This window comes from Diabrotica virgifera, chromosome 7 (genome assembly GCF_917563875.1).
Source record: "Diabrotica virgifera virgifera chromosome 7, PGI_DIABVI_V3a".
Lineage (NCBI taxonomy): Eukaryota > Metazoa > Arthropoda > Insecta > Coleoptera > Chrysomelidae > Diabrotica > Diabrotica virgifera.
The window spans coordinates 142,723,337-142,737,209 of NC_065449.1; the positions used below are offsets into that span (position 1 = coordinate 142,723,337).

Consider the following 13,873-nt stretch of genomic DNA (forward strand, 5'->3'; position numbering starts at 1 on the left):
ATCATTTGGTCCGACTGCTTTTCCTTTCTTTATTTTTTGAAGCGCTTGAGCCACTTCCCCGTTTGTTATTCTGGTAACCATTGCTGTTACTGTCTCCGTTAACTCCACAGGCTGTTTGTCAAATTCTTCATTTAATAAACTGTCAAAATACTTTCTCCATCTCTTTTTGACATCCTTTTCGTGAATCAGTATTTTATTATTTTCATCTCGGATACATCTAATCTGATTAAAATCTCTTGCTTTCTTTGCTCTCTGTTTGGCTATTTTATATTATATCTTTGCTTCGCCTTCCCTGGTATGGCTGATCGTATATGTTGGAATACACTTCTGCTTTAGCTTTTGCTGCTATTTTCGCTTACTTTTTGGCGACCATATAGTTTTGAAGATCTATGTCCGATCTGGTTTCTTGTCACTTTTTATATAATTTTCCCTTCTCTTTTATTTCTCCTTGTATTTCATTTGACCACCACCAATTCTCTTTATCCTCAAACTTCTTTCCTGACGTTTTCCCAAGTATTTCAATAGCCGTCTCTCTAATACTATTGGCCATTTTTCTCCAAATTGTGTTAGGGCTTCCTTTCATGTTCCAACATATTTTTCTACTATTCTTTCCCTGAATAGACCTTCTTTCTCATCTTTTAGCATCCACCACTTGATTTTTTGTGGTACTCTCGTTTCGCTTTTTTTACTTCGATGTCCAGAACAAGCAGCTTATGTTGTTGGCTTACTGTCTCACTAACTATTACCTTGCAGTCCTTGCATTCACGTATGTCTTCTTTCCTTATCATGAAGTAGTCTATTCGGGATTGATGTTGTCCACTTTTGTAGGTAATAAGTTGAGTTTCTCTCTTTTTAAAGAATGTGTTAACAATCGCCATATCCAATGCTGTTGCTAATTCAAGCATGTCCTCTCCAGCTTCATTTCTAGTTCCAAAGCCTAATCCCCCATGTATTGTTTCATATCCTATCTTGGCTTGGCCCACATGTGCATTGGGTAAGAGTACAGAGTACAAAGTAACAAAAAGAGTATAATGTCAAATATTTAAGTAAATTTACTACCATAGCCAACTAGGTAGAATATTGTATGTTTTATTACTATTTTACGCACCAACAATCTTAACTACGTAGGTATTTTAATATCTCATCCAATATTAATAAATTAAGAATCAGTCTAGATCTAGATTAATACGTATTGGATATTTTCACAGCCAACCTAATAAAAAATCACGTAATTTTTGGTGCAATTAATGTTTGGCTTAAAGAATCACGAATAACTCACAAATTAAAGCACTTAGGTACAGAGATATGCTTAACAAATAAATAAAAAAGTACCATAAAATAGAATTTCATTACAGTACTAAAATACAGGGTGTTCCATTTGAGAAAACTCAGAAAATACTCATTTCGAGTTTCGACCAACTCTGTATACTAAAATTAAACATTTCGCTATATTAATAATTTTTAACAATAGTACACTATATTAAAAATCATAACATAAATAGAGTTTTTAATGTCCAATCACTACAATGCTACAGGGTGTGAATGTTGCTACGAAATTAATAAAAAAAAACGTAATTATCTTTTAAACTACCTAGTATAATATTACACAACGTTATATTTTAAGAAAGAAGACATCGAGAAGTATCCATAAATGGAAAAATATACAGAGTATTTCATTAAAAAAACAAGTTTGTGTCACCCTGTCAATACGAGTGGCCCTGTATATTAAAAAAAATTAGTTAGTGTCCTATCCGTAACTTTATCTCAATAATTTTTTTCGTATCTCTTACGACAAACGAGTAATTGGTCTTCCTCGCACTAATGCCCCACCCTGTATGTGTGTAAGCTTCAGAAATAAGATTCCTTAGAGCAACATTGCAAGAAATTACTGAAGACTGAATGAGAGTAGAAGGAAATAAATTAACATCGAACTAGTATCTAGTACAAAAAAAAAATAGAAAGTGAAACTAATTTGTAAAACAGATATTTACAAGAAAAGAAAATACGACTGTAGATGAGACCTCCACGCCATAAACGGTATAGTGAAGACTGAATTATGTGCGTATAATAAATTAAACTCTTCTCCGGTAACTCCATAAAAATTCCATTATGTCAGGGAGTTACTACCGTTGGTGCATGTCTGTTTAATATTACATTGTTTTCTCTATTTTGGTTGAAGACAAAATATGCTTTGCAGACAAGTATAAATAAAACTAAATTAATATTACACCCAAGAATATATCAAAAATGAAATAATGTTCGCTTGTTTTATCTGTAACTTTTTTATACCGGGATCCAAAACTTACCTGTTTTTGTTTTCTTGGAATAAAGCGGGTCATTATAACACCCCTTAATAGACTTTTTTTCAAATTTGTTACAACAATAATTGCTTTGACTGGCTATTTTTATTCTAATAAAAGACATTTGTTTCAGACACGTCAACAGTTGAGGAGTGTTTAAGCAAGCAAGAAGTTAGAGGACAGGAACAGAGTACAATGTGGCTGCTGGATATACCTCAAACACATAATGGTAAGTAATTATAAAATACATTTTTTTTAAATGAATACATCTGCAGAAGATCTTCTTCACTCACGTCGCTTTGTTGTAAAAAATTGTTTATCGCCAACCGTCATTAAAGTCATTTATTATTGTACTCATTTGACGCCATTTGCGGCAGTAAAGTAACACTTTATTGTACTGAAAGAAGAATTTTACTTTACTTGCCGCGATTAATCAAATTAACCGAGATTGAATGTAAGTGGTCGATGGCAGTAATCGATTATTTATTTGAGTGAACTTAAAATTTATTTACTTTAATTATTGAAAATATTGTACACAATTTACGTTATTATTAATTAAATTTATGCCAAAAGTGAAATTCTGTAGTATTTTGCAATTATATTCATATAAAATTAATCAAAATTTTACCGATTTAGTAATTATTCAATATTGATAACTATGTATCGATTAAAAATCGAAAACGGCATGCAGATGTCATCTGTCATCACTGTCGTATTTAAAAAATTTAAATTAAAAATTGTATTTATTGTAATAAAAGTGTTAAAACGAATATCAAATTATAGTACAGTAGTGCTGCTTTGGAAATGGAAGAAATTACATGTAGGTATGCCACCTGAAATACGCAAGAAATCGTTAGAGGCAGTTTCAGAGCTTCTCCCAGCAAAATCCATCGAAAAATACAATAGGCAATATGACATATTTGAAGCATGTCGTGAAAAAAATAGTATTACAAATTATAGTGAAAGTGTTTTACTAGCATATTTCTCTGAATTGTCTAAAGAATATTCTCCATCGACTATGTGGTCCTATTATTCAATGTTAAAGGCAACTTTGACCACAAATAAAGACATAGATATTATATAAGCAATTATAAAAAACTTACAGCTTTTTTGAAACAAAAAGGAAGGAATTACATTCCCAAAAAATCAAAAACCTTGCCGCAAGAAGAAGTGCTAAGTTTCTTATTAAATGCACCTGATAACGATTATTTAATGATGAAGGTAATTCAACAAAAATGCCCAATGACGTCACCCGACAAGTTACCCCAATGACCTCACCCCGACAAGTCGGAGTCACGCGGGCTGTTGTATCGAGAGGCAGTCACGCGCGATGCTGTATCGCGAGGGTCCAAAGGTCAAAGTGTCCTGAAGTGGCTACCCTTCTACCCGAAGATTGTATATTGTATGTATGTATACATTGTACCGGGTGTCCCAATAAGAATGGCTCTCGGCTATATCTCAGGAACCGTTTATAGTAGAGCTTTAAAATAAAAAATTTTATAACAAAAGTTGTCTCAGGAAAAGCCTGGAAATTATTTTCATAATTGTGGGTACACCGCTAGAGGGCGTAATTGAATATCAAAAATAAAAAAATCTAAATTTTACAAAATTTTCCTAATGAAGGGGCACTGGAAATCCGATTATTGTATTCTTCATCAAATTCTGCGCATATTTGATTTAACAAGTTTAACTCTACCTTTGCAAATAAGAGGTGGGGGTGAGTGGGAACCTTGTTATGAAAAAATGGCTGTAAGTCCGGTTCTGCTAAATCAAATTTTGAAAACTGGGTCTTGTTGAAGACAGATCGTTTTCTTCAATGTAAGCGTGATAATTTTGAACCATCCTAATAAGTAATAAGCCAGCTGGGAGGCGTTATTTAATTTTTTTCAGAAATCTAGTTTTCTTTGGAAAATATTAAATACAAGTATGCATTTTTAATCATACTTTATAAAATTAGATTAAATTAGCAATAGAATAGCGAAAACCGCACGTCGATTCCTTTTTTCTATCTCAAGATATCTCGAGAAACGTGTAAATTTTATACATAACTGTTACTATCACCGGTAAACTAAGTTAATGAAAAGTAGTGTGCTGTGGAAAAAAACAAAATAACATTTTCCAGATGTCAACGTATAAAAATATAATTAATTAAAACAACAATATAAAGAGAAACAATACTATTAAAATTAAATATAACACAGAACAAAAAGAACTACTTAGTGACGACCTAAATATTCAAATTGTTGCCCATCATACACTACTCTAGAATACATTATCCAGAGAATACTAAACGCCATTCAAAGCATATCGAGAGCAGAAATTGAGACTGCTGTTCAATCTACTCTTGAAAGAGTAAATGTTTGCAACGAAAATGATGGGCAAAAATTTGAACGTTTATGTCATCACTAAATAGTTGTTTTTATTTCTTTGTAATAGGGCTTTTCAACGCTTCTCATTTGTTTCGAGCGTCTGTCATATGCCGTATAATCCGTGTATAATATTAATATACGAGATATGAACGAGGCTCGAAACAAATGAGAAGCGTTGAAAAGACCTAATATACGTTGACAGCTGGAAAATGTTTCTTTGTTGTTTCCATAGCACACTACTTTTAATGAATTATTTCGTTTACCGGTGACAGTAACAGTTATGTTTTTAAATTTACACGTTTTGTAAGATATCTCGAGATAGAAAAAAGGTATTAACATGCGGTTTTCGCTATTCTGTTGCTAATTTTGTCTAATTTGGTAATATGGTATTAAAAATGCATGTTTGTATTTAATATTTTCCAAGGAACACTAGATTTCTGAAAAAAATTAAATAACGCCTTCTAGCTGGCATATTACTCAGTAAGTTGGTTCGAAATCATAACTTTTACATTGAAGAAAAATATCTGTCTTCAACAAGACCAAGTTTGCAAAATTTGATTAAGCAGAACCGGACTCACAGCTAGTTTTTCATAACAAGGTTTCCACTCACCCCCACCTCTTATTTCCAAAGGTAGACCTAAACTTGTCAAATCAAATATGCGTAGAATTTTATGAAAAATACGACGATCGGATTTCCAGTGCCTCTTCATTAGGAACATTTTGTAAAATTTAGATTTTTTAATTTTTGATATTCAATTACGCCCTCTAGCGGTGGTCCCACAATTATGAAAATAATTTCCAGGCTTTTCCTGAGGCAACTTTTGTTATAAAATTTTTTATTTCAAAGCTCTACTATAAACGGTTCCTGAGATATGGCCGAGAGCAATTCTTATTGGGACACCCGGTACATTAAAAAGATTACACAAAATATGACTATTTATTTAAATTTTCTACGATTAAACAAGGAAAAAGCAACTTCGAAAGGCTGTTCTTTAAGTACTTCTTACGTGCATACAAAGTACACACACTCTTTTTTCATTAGAAGGATGTAATTAAGTAAGTGTTAAGTAAGTGTTAATGTTTTTTATGATTGGCGATAAAATTTTGTATGCACCACGTCAGTAAAGACTCTTTATCGAATTCGTCTGTTATTCGCCTTGCTCGCTACGCTCGCTCGGCTCATAATATCAGACTCGTTCGATAAAGAGTCACTTTACTGACTTGGTACATAAATAACTATTATTGAATTTACAAATTGTGTTACTATTTTTACATATCTATATAGAAAGTTTACTGTTTCCATTCAATTGTTACTTACTTACTTACTCCGTGGCGTCTATTGTCTGAACTACAGTGATCCACCATTTAAAAGCCCTCATGAAGATTTCTGTTGCTTAATTCAAAATTGCATTAATTGCACCCTACCCATGCAGTTTTAGACCCGTCTGTATACCAGGTATAATCAGGCACGAGATAATCAAACATCATCAATAAAGTATCCCTAATTTCATTTATGATGTTCCTATATCCTAATCTAACTGTTACGTTACTCAGGTTTTCCAGCAGCCTAGAATATCCTATGCTCGTCTTTTCCCTTATAAGAGCAGGAAGATCCAGTAGTACCTGCTCCCTAGTGTGCTGCCAAATCCTCTGCAATTCCAAGGTAAACAATTGATTTTACCTACATGTGTTATAAATTTAATATAACATGTCTCGTTAAAACCATATAAACCCCACATTTTTCCATCGGGCTATCGTTAAAGTATGTAGTCACAAGTTTCTTGGTTATTCATTCTTTTGACTGTTTCCAAATAAGAGTCGAGTCTAGTATTACTCCTGAGGTACTTCACCTACCAGATTTAGATTAGTAGGTACCATTCAGGTTTGGAGGATCTAATTCGTCTTAAATTCCTCCTGGAAAATTTCATCAGTTTGGACTTTTGGGGGCTTATATTAAGCCTTACATTTGAAGTTAACTTTGTGTCTACAGTCAGAGACTGTTTTATTCTATCTTTAAACTGAACCATTAAGTAACGTTTACACGTATCCAGTAACTGGCGCCAGTCTCACTGGAATGCGAGTGCTTGACTAAGACAGCGCTGGATAGGTTCGTTTACACGTATCAGTAACTGGCGCCAATCTCACTGGCACTCTTATTAAAAATCCTAATACGGCCACTGAAACCACAGGTACGACAGCGCCAGCGACTGGAACGCTGTGTTTACACGTGTCTACAACCACTGGCACGGGGTTAGAGGGGACGCGGACGAGTGCCACTGGCACGAAAAATAGACCAGCCTTCTATTCGAGACAGCGCTGGCAGACAGCGCTGGACTGGAACAAAAAAGCGTTTACATGATGCCAGCACTGTCGTTCCAGTGCGACTGGCGCCAGTTACTGGATACATGTAAACGCGCCTTTAAATTTCCGGTGATCTGACAAGGTCAGGACATAATTATTATTGCATTGCTGAGACTAGCTATCAACATCAACCAAGTAAGTATTCTTAATGTATCTGACAAAGCCATGCTGATGTGTGATAATGTAATGCCATCACTGTATATTATGAGGGACGAATTTGCTTGCAAAACTGTGTCGATGTGTGACACGACGCGACACTTTTATTAATTGATTACACCTTCCATTCGAGACAGAACTCGTTAATCCGATCGACTCAATTTCGAACCGATTGAGATTGTAGACATTTTTGTATGTCTTGACTGTAAATACTTCATCATATTGTTAAAAAAGAAAGACTTTTAATCTTAAAACACACCTGCAAATTAAGACATAGGCGCCGGCAGGATTCCTTTCAGGATGTACAACTGCATATGTACGTACTATTAACCAATATAAAATATAAAACTATACATAGTAAAGCATACGACCGTCAATTTAAATTTCAAGTATTCAACTGGTGAATGCAGAGGTTTAATCGGTCATTAAGGTTGGCACAAAAAAAAACTAGAAGTCAGCTACTTCATTGATTTTTTGAATACGTTTCGCTTTATTATTTTAAAGCATCATCAGTTCACTACAATAAAAAAGTTGACATTGTTTATATTCTAACCTGTTATAACATATACTTACAAGAACTATACATATGTATAGCTATGTACTTTCTTTCCGGTCAGGGGGGTGCGATTGCACCTCGTTGTACACTTCGCGTAAAAAAAAACTGGTACAAGTCTTATAACCGAAAATCGTGTTTTTCTAGTTGTGTAAATTGGTCTTGTCACATATGTCATTCTTATTTCTAGGCAACGCAACGTTGCCAGACCAACTAAAATATTATATCAAACCAGCTAAAAGCAGGGCTGTGCGGCAGATCGCAAGTTTTTAGTAATCTCGATTAGTCAGTCACATTTATTTAAACATGCATCCTAAAAAATTATCTTATTAACTTTGTAATGTTCCATCATCTCATTAAGTACCCATAAATTAATTCGTGTTCTATTATAATTTATGACAGATATGAAATGAATGACAGATAATAACTCGAGACATGATTTAATCGAGACATAGTTTAATTTAAAATCGAGAAGTGTGAAGGGTTTCTCGTAAAGTGTAGCACAAAAATCTTGTAGAGTTGTGGGATACTAATAAATAAAACACACTGGAAAAATTAAAATTTGAAATTAATACAAAATGAATAACTGTAACAGTGAACAAGTGTGGAACTTAAATATCATGTATTACAATAAAATTCGAAACTGCTGAAATATTAAAGACATATAGTATTTTTACTACAAAAGCGATATTACGTAGGTCAAAATTTTTGACGTAAGAGAATGAAATTCATGCAATGCAATAATGAAAAGTCACATTCTAATGTTTTGACAGTTCTCTTACGTCAAAAATTTTGACCTACGTAATATCGCTTTTGTAGTAAAAATACTATAGGTGGAAAATGTCGCCTGTCAAAATGTTCAATGTGTTTTATTAAATGTATTAATTTTTTTCGAATCATAAGAAACATAATGAATATTTTTGAAAAATTTAAACGCAGAATGAAAGATTACATTATTACTGAGGGCCGAAAGTCCCTGAAAACTTCTATGTTCATTTTAATAAGTTACAGGGGGAAAATAAAAAGAACATTTAATGACGTTTAATTGCAAATATTTCATTCAAAACTTTCATTTAACTCAACCGTCTGTCTGGATATTAAATTTATTAGATACGGTTTTTTGTTGTTAATGGTAAAAATAATACCTGTCTAAAATTTTTATACCGAATGGTGAATTGGAAAACGGGCCATATTTTAATGTAAAATTTTAAACTGTAGAATTCCTGCTTCCCTAATTATTTTATATCAAAACACATAAACAACTATTTCTAAAGGATTAAATCTGTATTGAAAACAACTGTTAAAATTGTTCTACGAATTAAACATGTTCCAAAATTTTGTAAAAATATAATAATTTTTCACAGAAATACGCCAAAGTTAGGCCACACACATTACCATAATGTTTATCGATTGCGTTCGGTCACAGTGAAGTTATTATAAATATTGACAATTTGAACTGTCAACATTTTTATTTTATCATTTCTTGTTTAAAAAATAATAAAATTGATAAGATAGCCTCAATTGAGGAGAAAGTAATAATAATAAAGATGTTTTATTCAGTCAATAGTGTGCGAACAATCAGGTAAATAATAACGTGGGCCTAACTTTTACACACATACCTACTGTGGCAAATGTAAATATTTTTCAAAATGCTGGAATGTGTTTAATAGTCCTGTCGCCAGGGGGGGTACAACGGCCTCCTTAATTCAGATGGACTTACCCAAGTTTTTTTCATGTATTTTGACCCGTAGAATACGAATTTTTTGGGTAACAGTTGATCCGGATGTCGATAAGATTGTTATAGACAAAGAACTTGAGGAATTACATAACAGCGATTTCTCGCAAAACAAAATATTTTTTTGTATTTTTTGGGTCATTCTAAGCAAAAAATGTTCTGGCAAGTTTTTTCGTAGGATGCATAGTTTTCGAGATAAGTGCGGTTGAACTTCCAAAAAATCGAAAAATTGCAATTTTTGAACCAGAATAACTTTTGATTAAAAAATAAAATAGCAATTCTGCTTACTGCATTTGAAAGTTCAAGTCAAATTCTATCGGTTTTGATTATTTGCATTGCTAAAAATTAATTTTTTTATTCTTAAACAAAGCTATAAACAGTAATAAACACCTAGTGCGTGAGTGATGTTTTCAATGATTTCTCATTTAAAATCGAGTGCAAGCGAGGCAATATCTACGTCGGATGTATTAAAACGCATGTATTAGGTACGGGAAACACTATGTGTTTATAGCTTTGTTTGACAATAAAAAAATAAATTTTTAGCAATAAAAATAATCAAAACCGATATAATTTAACTTGAACTTTCAAATACGGTAAGCAGAATTGCTATTTTATATTTAAATCAAAAGTTATTCGGGTTCAAAAATTGCAATTTTTCGATTTTTTGAAATTTTAACAGCGGTTATCTCGAAAACTATGAATCCTACGAAAAAACTTGTAGAAACATTTTTTGCTTAGAATGACCCAAAAAATACGAAAAAATGTTTTGTGTTGCGAGAAATCGCTGTTATGTAATTCCTCAAGTTCTTTGTTTATAACAATCTTATCGACATCCGGATCAACTGTTACCCAAAAAATTCGTGTTCTACGGGTCAAAATACATAAAAAAAACTTGGGTAAGTCCATCTGAATAAAGGAGGCCGTTGTACCCCCCCTGGCGACAGGACTATAAATCCTAGAACAATTTTAGCTTTTGTTTTTAATACAGACTTTAATCCTCTACAAATAGCTTCTCATGACTTTTGTTATAACATGATTAGGGAAGCAGGAATTTAACAGTTTAGAATTTTACATTGAGTTACCTATGGCCCGTTTTACGATTCACCACCATGATTTTTGAACGTTATTTTTTGTATTTAGATTTAGTGCAATTCCATTATCTGTGCTGCCAACAACGCCGTGATTCACGAGCCATTGTGTCCAGTCTGAACACAGGTTTACATTGGGAAAAAAAAGTGTACCAGTTTTTTTTGACGCGAAGTGTACCACGCTGCCGGTGCCCATGAATAAAGATTTTATTTTGTTCTATTTTAGTTTTAATGCTCAGTTCGTTCTGTGTTGATTAAATTTTTATCAATTTTTATTTCGACAATCTCTTTGTTTTATTGAAGCATTCATGGTCTCTTTACTGACAACTCACACTTTAACCTCTAGGTATGTTTAGTCAGCTCAACGTGTGTTCAGATTAGAGTTACACAAGTTTAACTAGAATGTTTGAAATTGACTTAAATTAAATCAAAGTGAAGCCAATCCTTCTGACAAACAATTTAACTTAAGTCAAACTGGCCAATGGTTACAGATTTGAAAATTCAAACAAGTTTGAAATAGCTATTTGTATAACAAGGGAGGAAAGTGCTACTTTTCCTCCCGAGAATGAAATTTACTGTCCGACGCGTAGCGGAGAGCAGTAATCATTCAAGGGAGGAAAAGGCACCCCATGTTATACATATGGTTTTTCCACCTTCCTCAAATAACAAGTCATTTTTTTATTTTTACTTAATTTATTTATGTATCTAACCAACAAAATTTATTAGAACTAAAACTAACAAGTAGGTATTACAATATAACTGTCAACTGTCAAATATAAGTCAAATTATTAATGTAAACATTGTTAAATCAGGGCCCGGATTACGAACACTCGATACGAATCGTATCCGTCATGTTTTCCTATAAGGCGCTACGGTAAAACATGGCGGATACGATGCGTATCGAGTGTACGTAATCCGGGCCCTGAATAACAATTTACTGTTTTTTACATTCTGCAAAATACGTTGTTAAATAGTGGTAGTGTTGTTAAATAAACGTTAAAATGTATAGATACTTACGTAATAGAAAATAGATATTGTACAGGGCGTCAATAAGTTATATTTCATGAATGAAATACCATGACGTCACTTTTACTTTTCCTCCCTAGGGAGAAAAAGTACAACTTTGCTCCCTACAATCAGGTCCGGAAAAGTATACTTTCGGTAGAGGTAAATGGAAAAATAATTTATTTATAGTAGATATATATTTTTTTTCGAGATAGATATGTAAAAATTATGGTAGGGGAGCCCAAGCGGGGATTTTTGCAGTTACTCGAGCGCGTCTGATTATCATATGGGGAGAAACCTGGTACCCTGCAGATGTACCTCTACCATATATTGGCTCTTAACACAGGGGAGTTCGTTAATAGGGGCCCGAAAAAAAAATCTATCCTTAAAAAACTCCAAATTGTCAGATTAAGATAAGGTAAGTTAAGTACATGCGAAAGAGTGTATATTTCAAAAATCTGACGATTTGAGCCGGGCGTAAGGAAATGGGCGAGTCCCAAAGTTTCACAAGAAAAAAGCGAATATTTCGCGAAATGAATGACAGATCGAAAAACTAAAAAATATGTGCTCAATATTTTTTAAAAATTTATCGAATGATACCAAACACGACTTCCCACGGAGAGGGGTGGGGGGTAAATTTAATATTTTAAATACGAATCTTGCGATATTTCGCGAAATGAACATCAGATCGAAAAACTGTAAAATACACTTATTTAATATTTTTAAAAAATCTATCGAATGGCACCAAACACGACCCCCCCCCACGGAGGTGGGGTGGGGGTTACTTTAAAATCTTAAATAGGAGCCCCCATTTTTTATTGCAGATTTGGATTCCTTACGAAAAAATAAGTAACTTTTATTCGAAACATTTTTTCGAATTATGCACAGATGGCGTTATAATCGGAAAAAACGATTGTTGGAAATGGAAAATTAAATTAAAAAATGGCAAGCGCCCACTAAAATGGAAAATGTTACTTAACTTTTTTTGGTTTTAGGACCTACTCTTCACAACCCAATAGGTCTCCAAAGCGCTCGAGTGACTGCACATTTAGCATACTTTGCTCCCCCTACCATTACATATTACAGTTCACTATGGTAATATATTAAGACACCAATTAAGATAACAACATGTTAAAAATACAATGAATCCCATATAAGAATAACTTCATACGGGAAGCGATCCGAGTCAAAATAGAGGATTTGTTTACGTACAGAGAATTATCGTGAATTCAAGAAAATGATGCATTTACGTGTAAAATTGCTCTATAGCAAGTTTCGTTTTATCGGTGATAATTTTATGACGTCTACTCTGTCAACGATTACCTGTGATTTGATCACTTCTTTATGCTTATTTGAGTGTTGCTTTACAGATTAGAACAAAAAACCCGTTGGATGGTAATACCAAGAAGCGTAATTAAATCTACTTCAACAAAAATTTAAGCTGGTATAACAAAATATAATATATTTTTGACAAGATAGGTTCAGCGTTTCAGGACGAGAAACGATCTCCGCGCCCCTCCAGCCGGCCCCAACCTAAATAGTAAATCGGTGCCGTACTAAATGTACCTATCTACTTATAGGGCAGTCAATGAGGGTATTTGGCTCCGAATTCCATCCTACTACATCGATTTACTTGATATATTCTCACAGTAAGTAGGAAATAGCTCAAGAAACAAAGTCTACCCTATGCCGATGTGTGCTTTTATCTTGGGGGGTGGTTCCCACCCCTTCTCGGGAGTGAAAAATGTTTTAGTTAAAATAGCCACGGAAAAGGCCAGAGAACCTAATTTTAAGCAAAAACTGTTCTATGATTATTTTTTGAAAACTCAATACTTTTTGAGTTATTTGTGGTTGAAAATTGGCCATTTTCATTGAAAAACGACACCTATTCGGACGGATTTTTGCGAATACCTTAAAAACTATGCATCTAACAAAAAAAAACTATATAAAATATTTCTGTAGGTTATAAAAAAGAGATTCGTTCCTTCGTAAATCTTCTAGTTAAAATACAAAGAGGGATATGGTAGGTCAGAAGAATTTTTTTTGCTGCATGCTCAAATCGGTGTATTCAACTTGAAATAACAGAGAAACTGTCGATTTTAGGTGTATAATGATACCAATAACTTTTGTAGTGCTTGAAAATACCTTTAAAATGAGCAATACTAGTTGTTGATTACATGCAAACTAAGCGAGATATTCTGCAAATTAATGACTAATGCATTTTAAGAAGAAGTTAAAGTATATTTAACCCTTCATCCATCAGAATTTAAATACATCGCTTTCCTTCTACAATACTTTTTATTAGT

The 13,873-nt window shown here is 33.3% G+C and overlaps 1 protein-coding gene across 3 annotated transcripts in view; it reads left to right on the forward strand.

Moving 5' to 3' along the window:
* Nucleotides 1-13,873, forward strand: part of LOC114331285 (E3 ubiquitin-protein ligase HECW2) — a 955,949-nt gene that overhangs the window by 591,142 nt on the left and 350,934 nt on the right. For all 3 annotated transcript variants that reach the window (XM_050656276.1, XM_050656277.1, XM_028280809.2), the window contains exon 2: nucleotides 2,434-2,529. In XM_050656276.1, coding sequence (XP_050512233.1) covers nucleotides 2,434-2,529 — 96 coding nt within the window. The remainder of the gene's footprint in view (nucleotides 1-2,433; nucleotides 2,530-13,873) is intronic.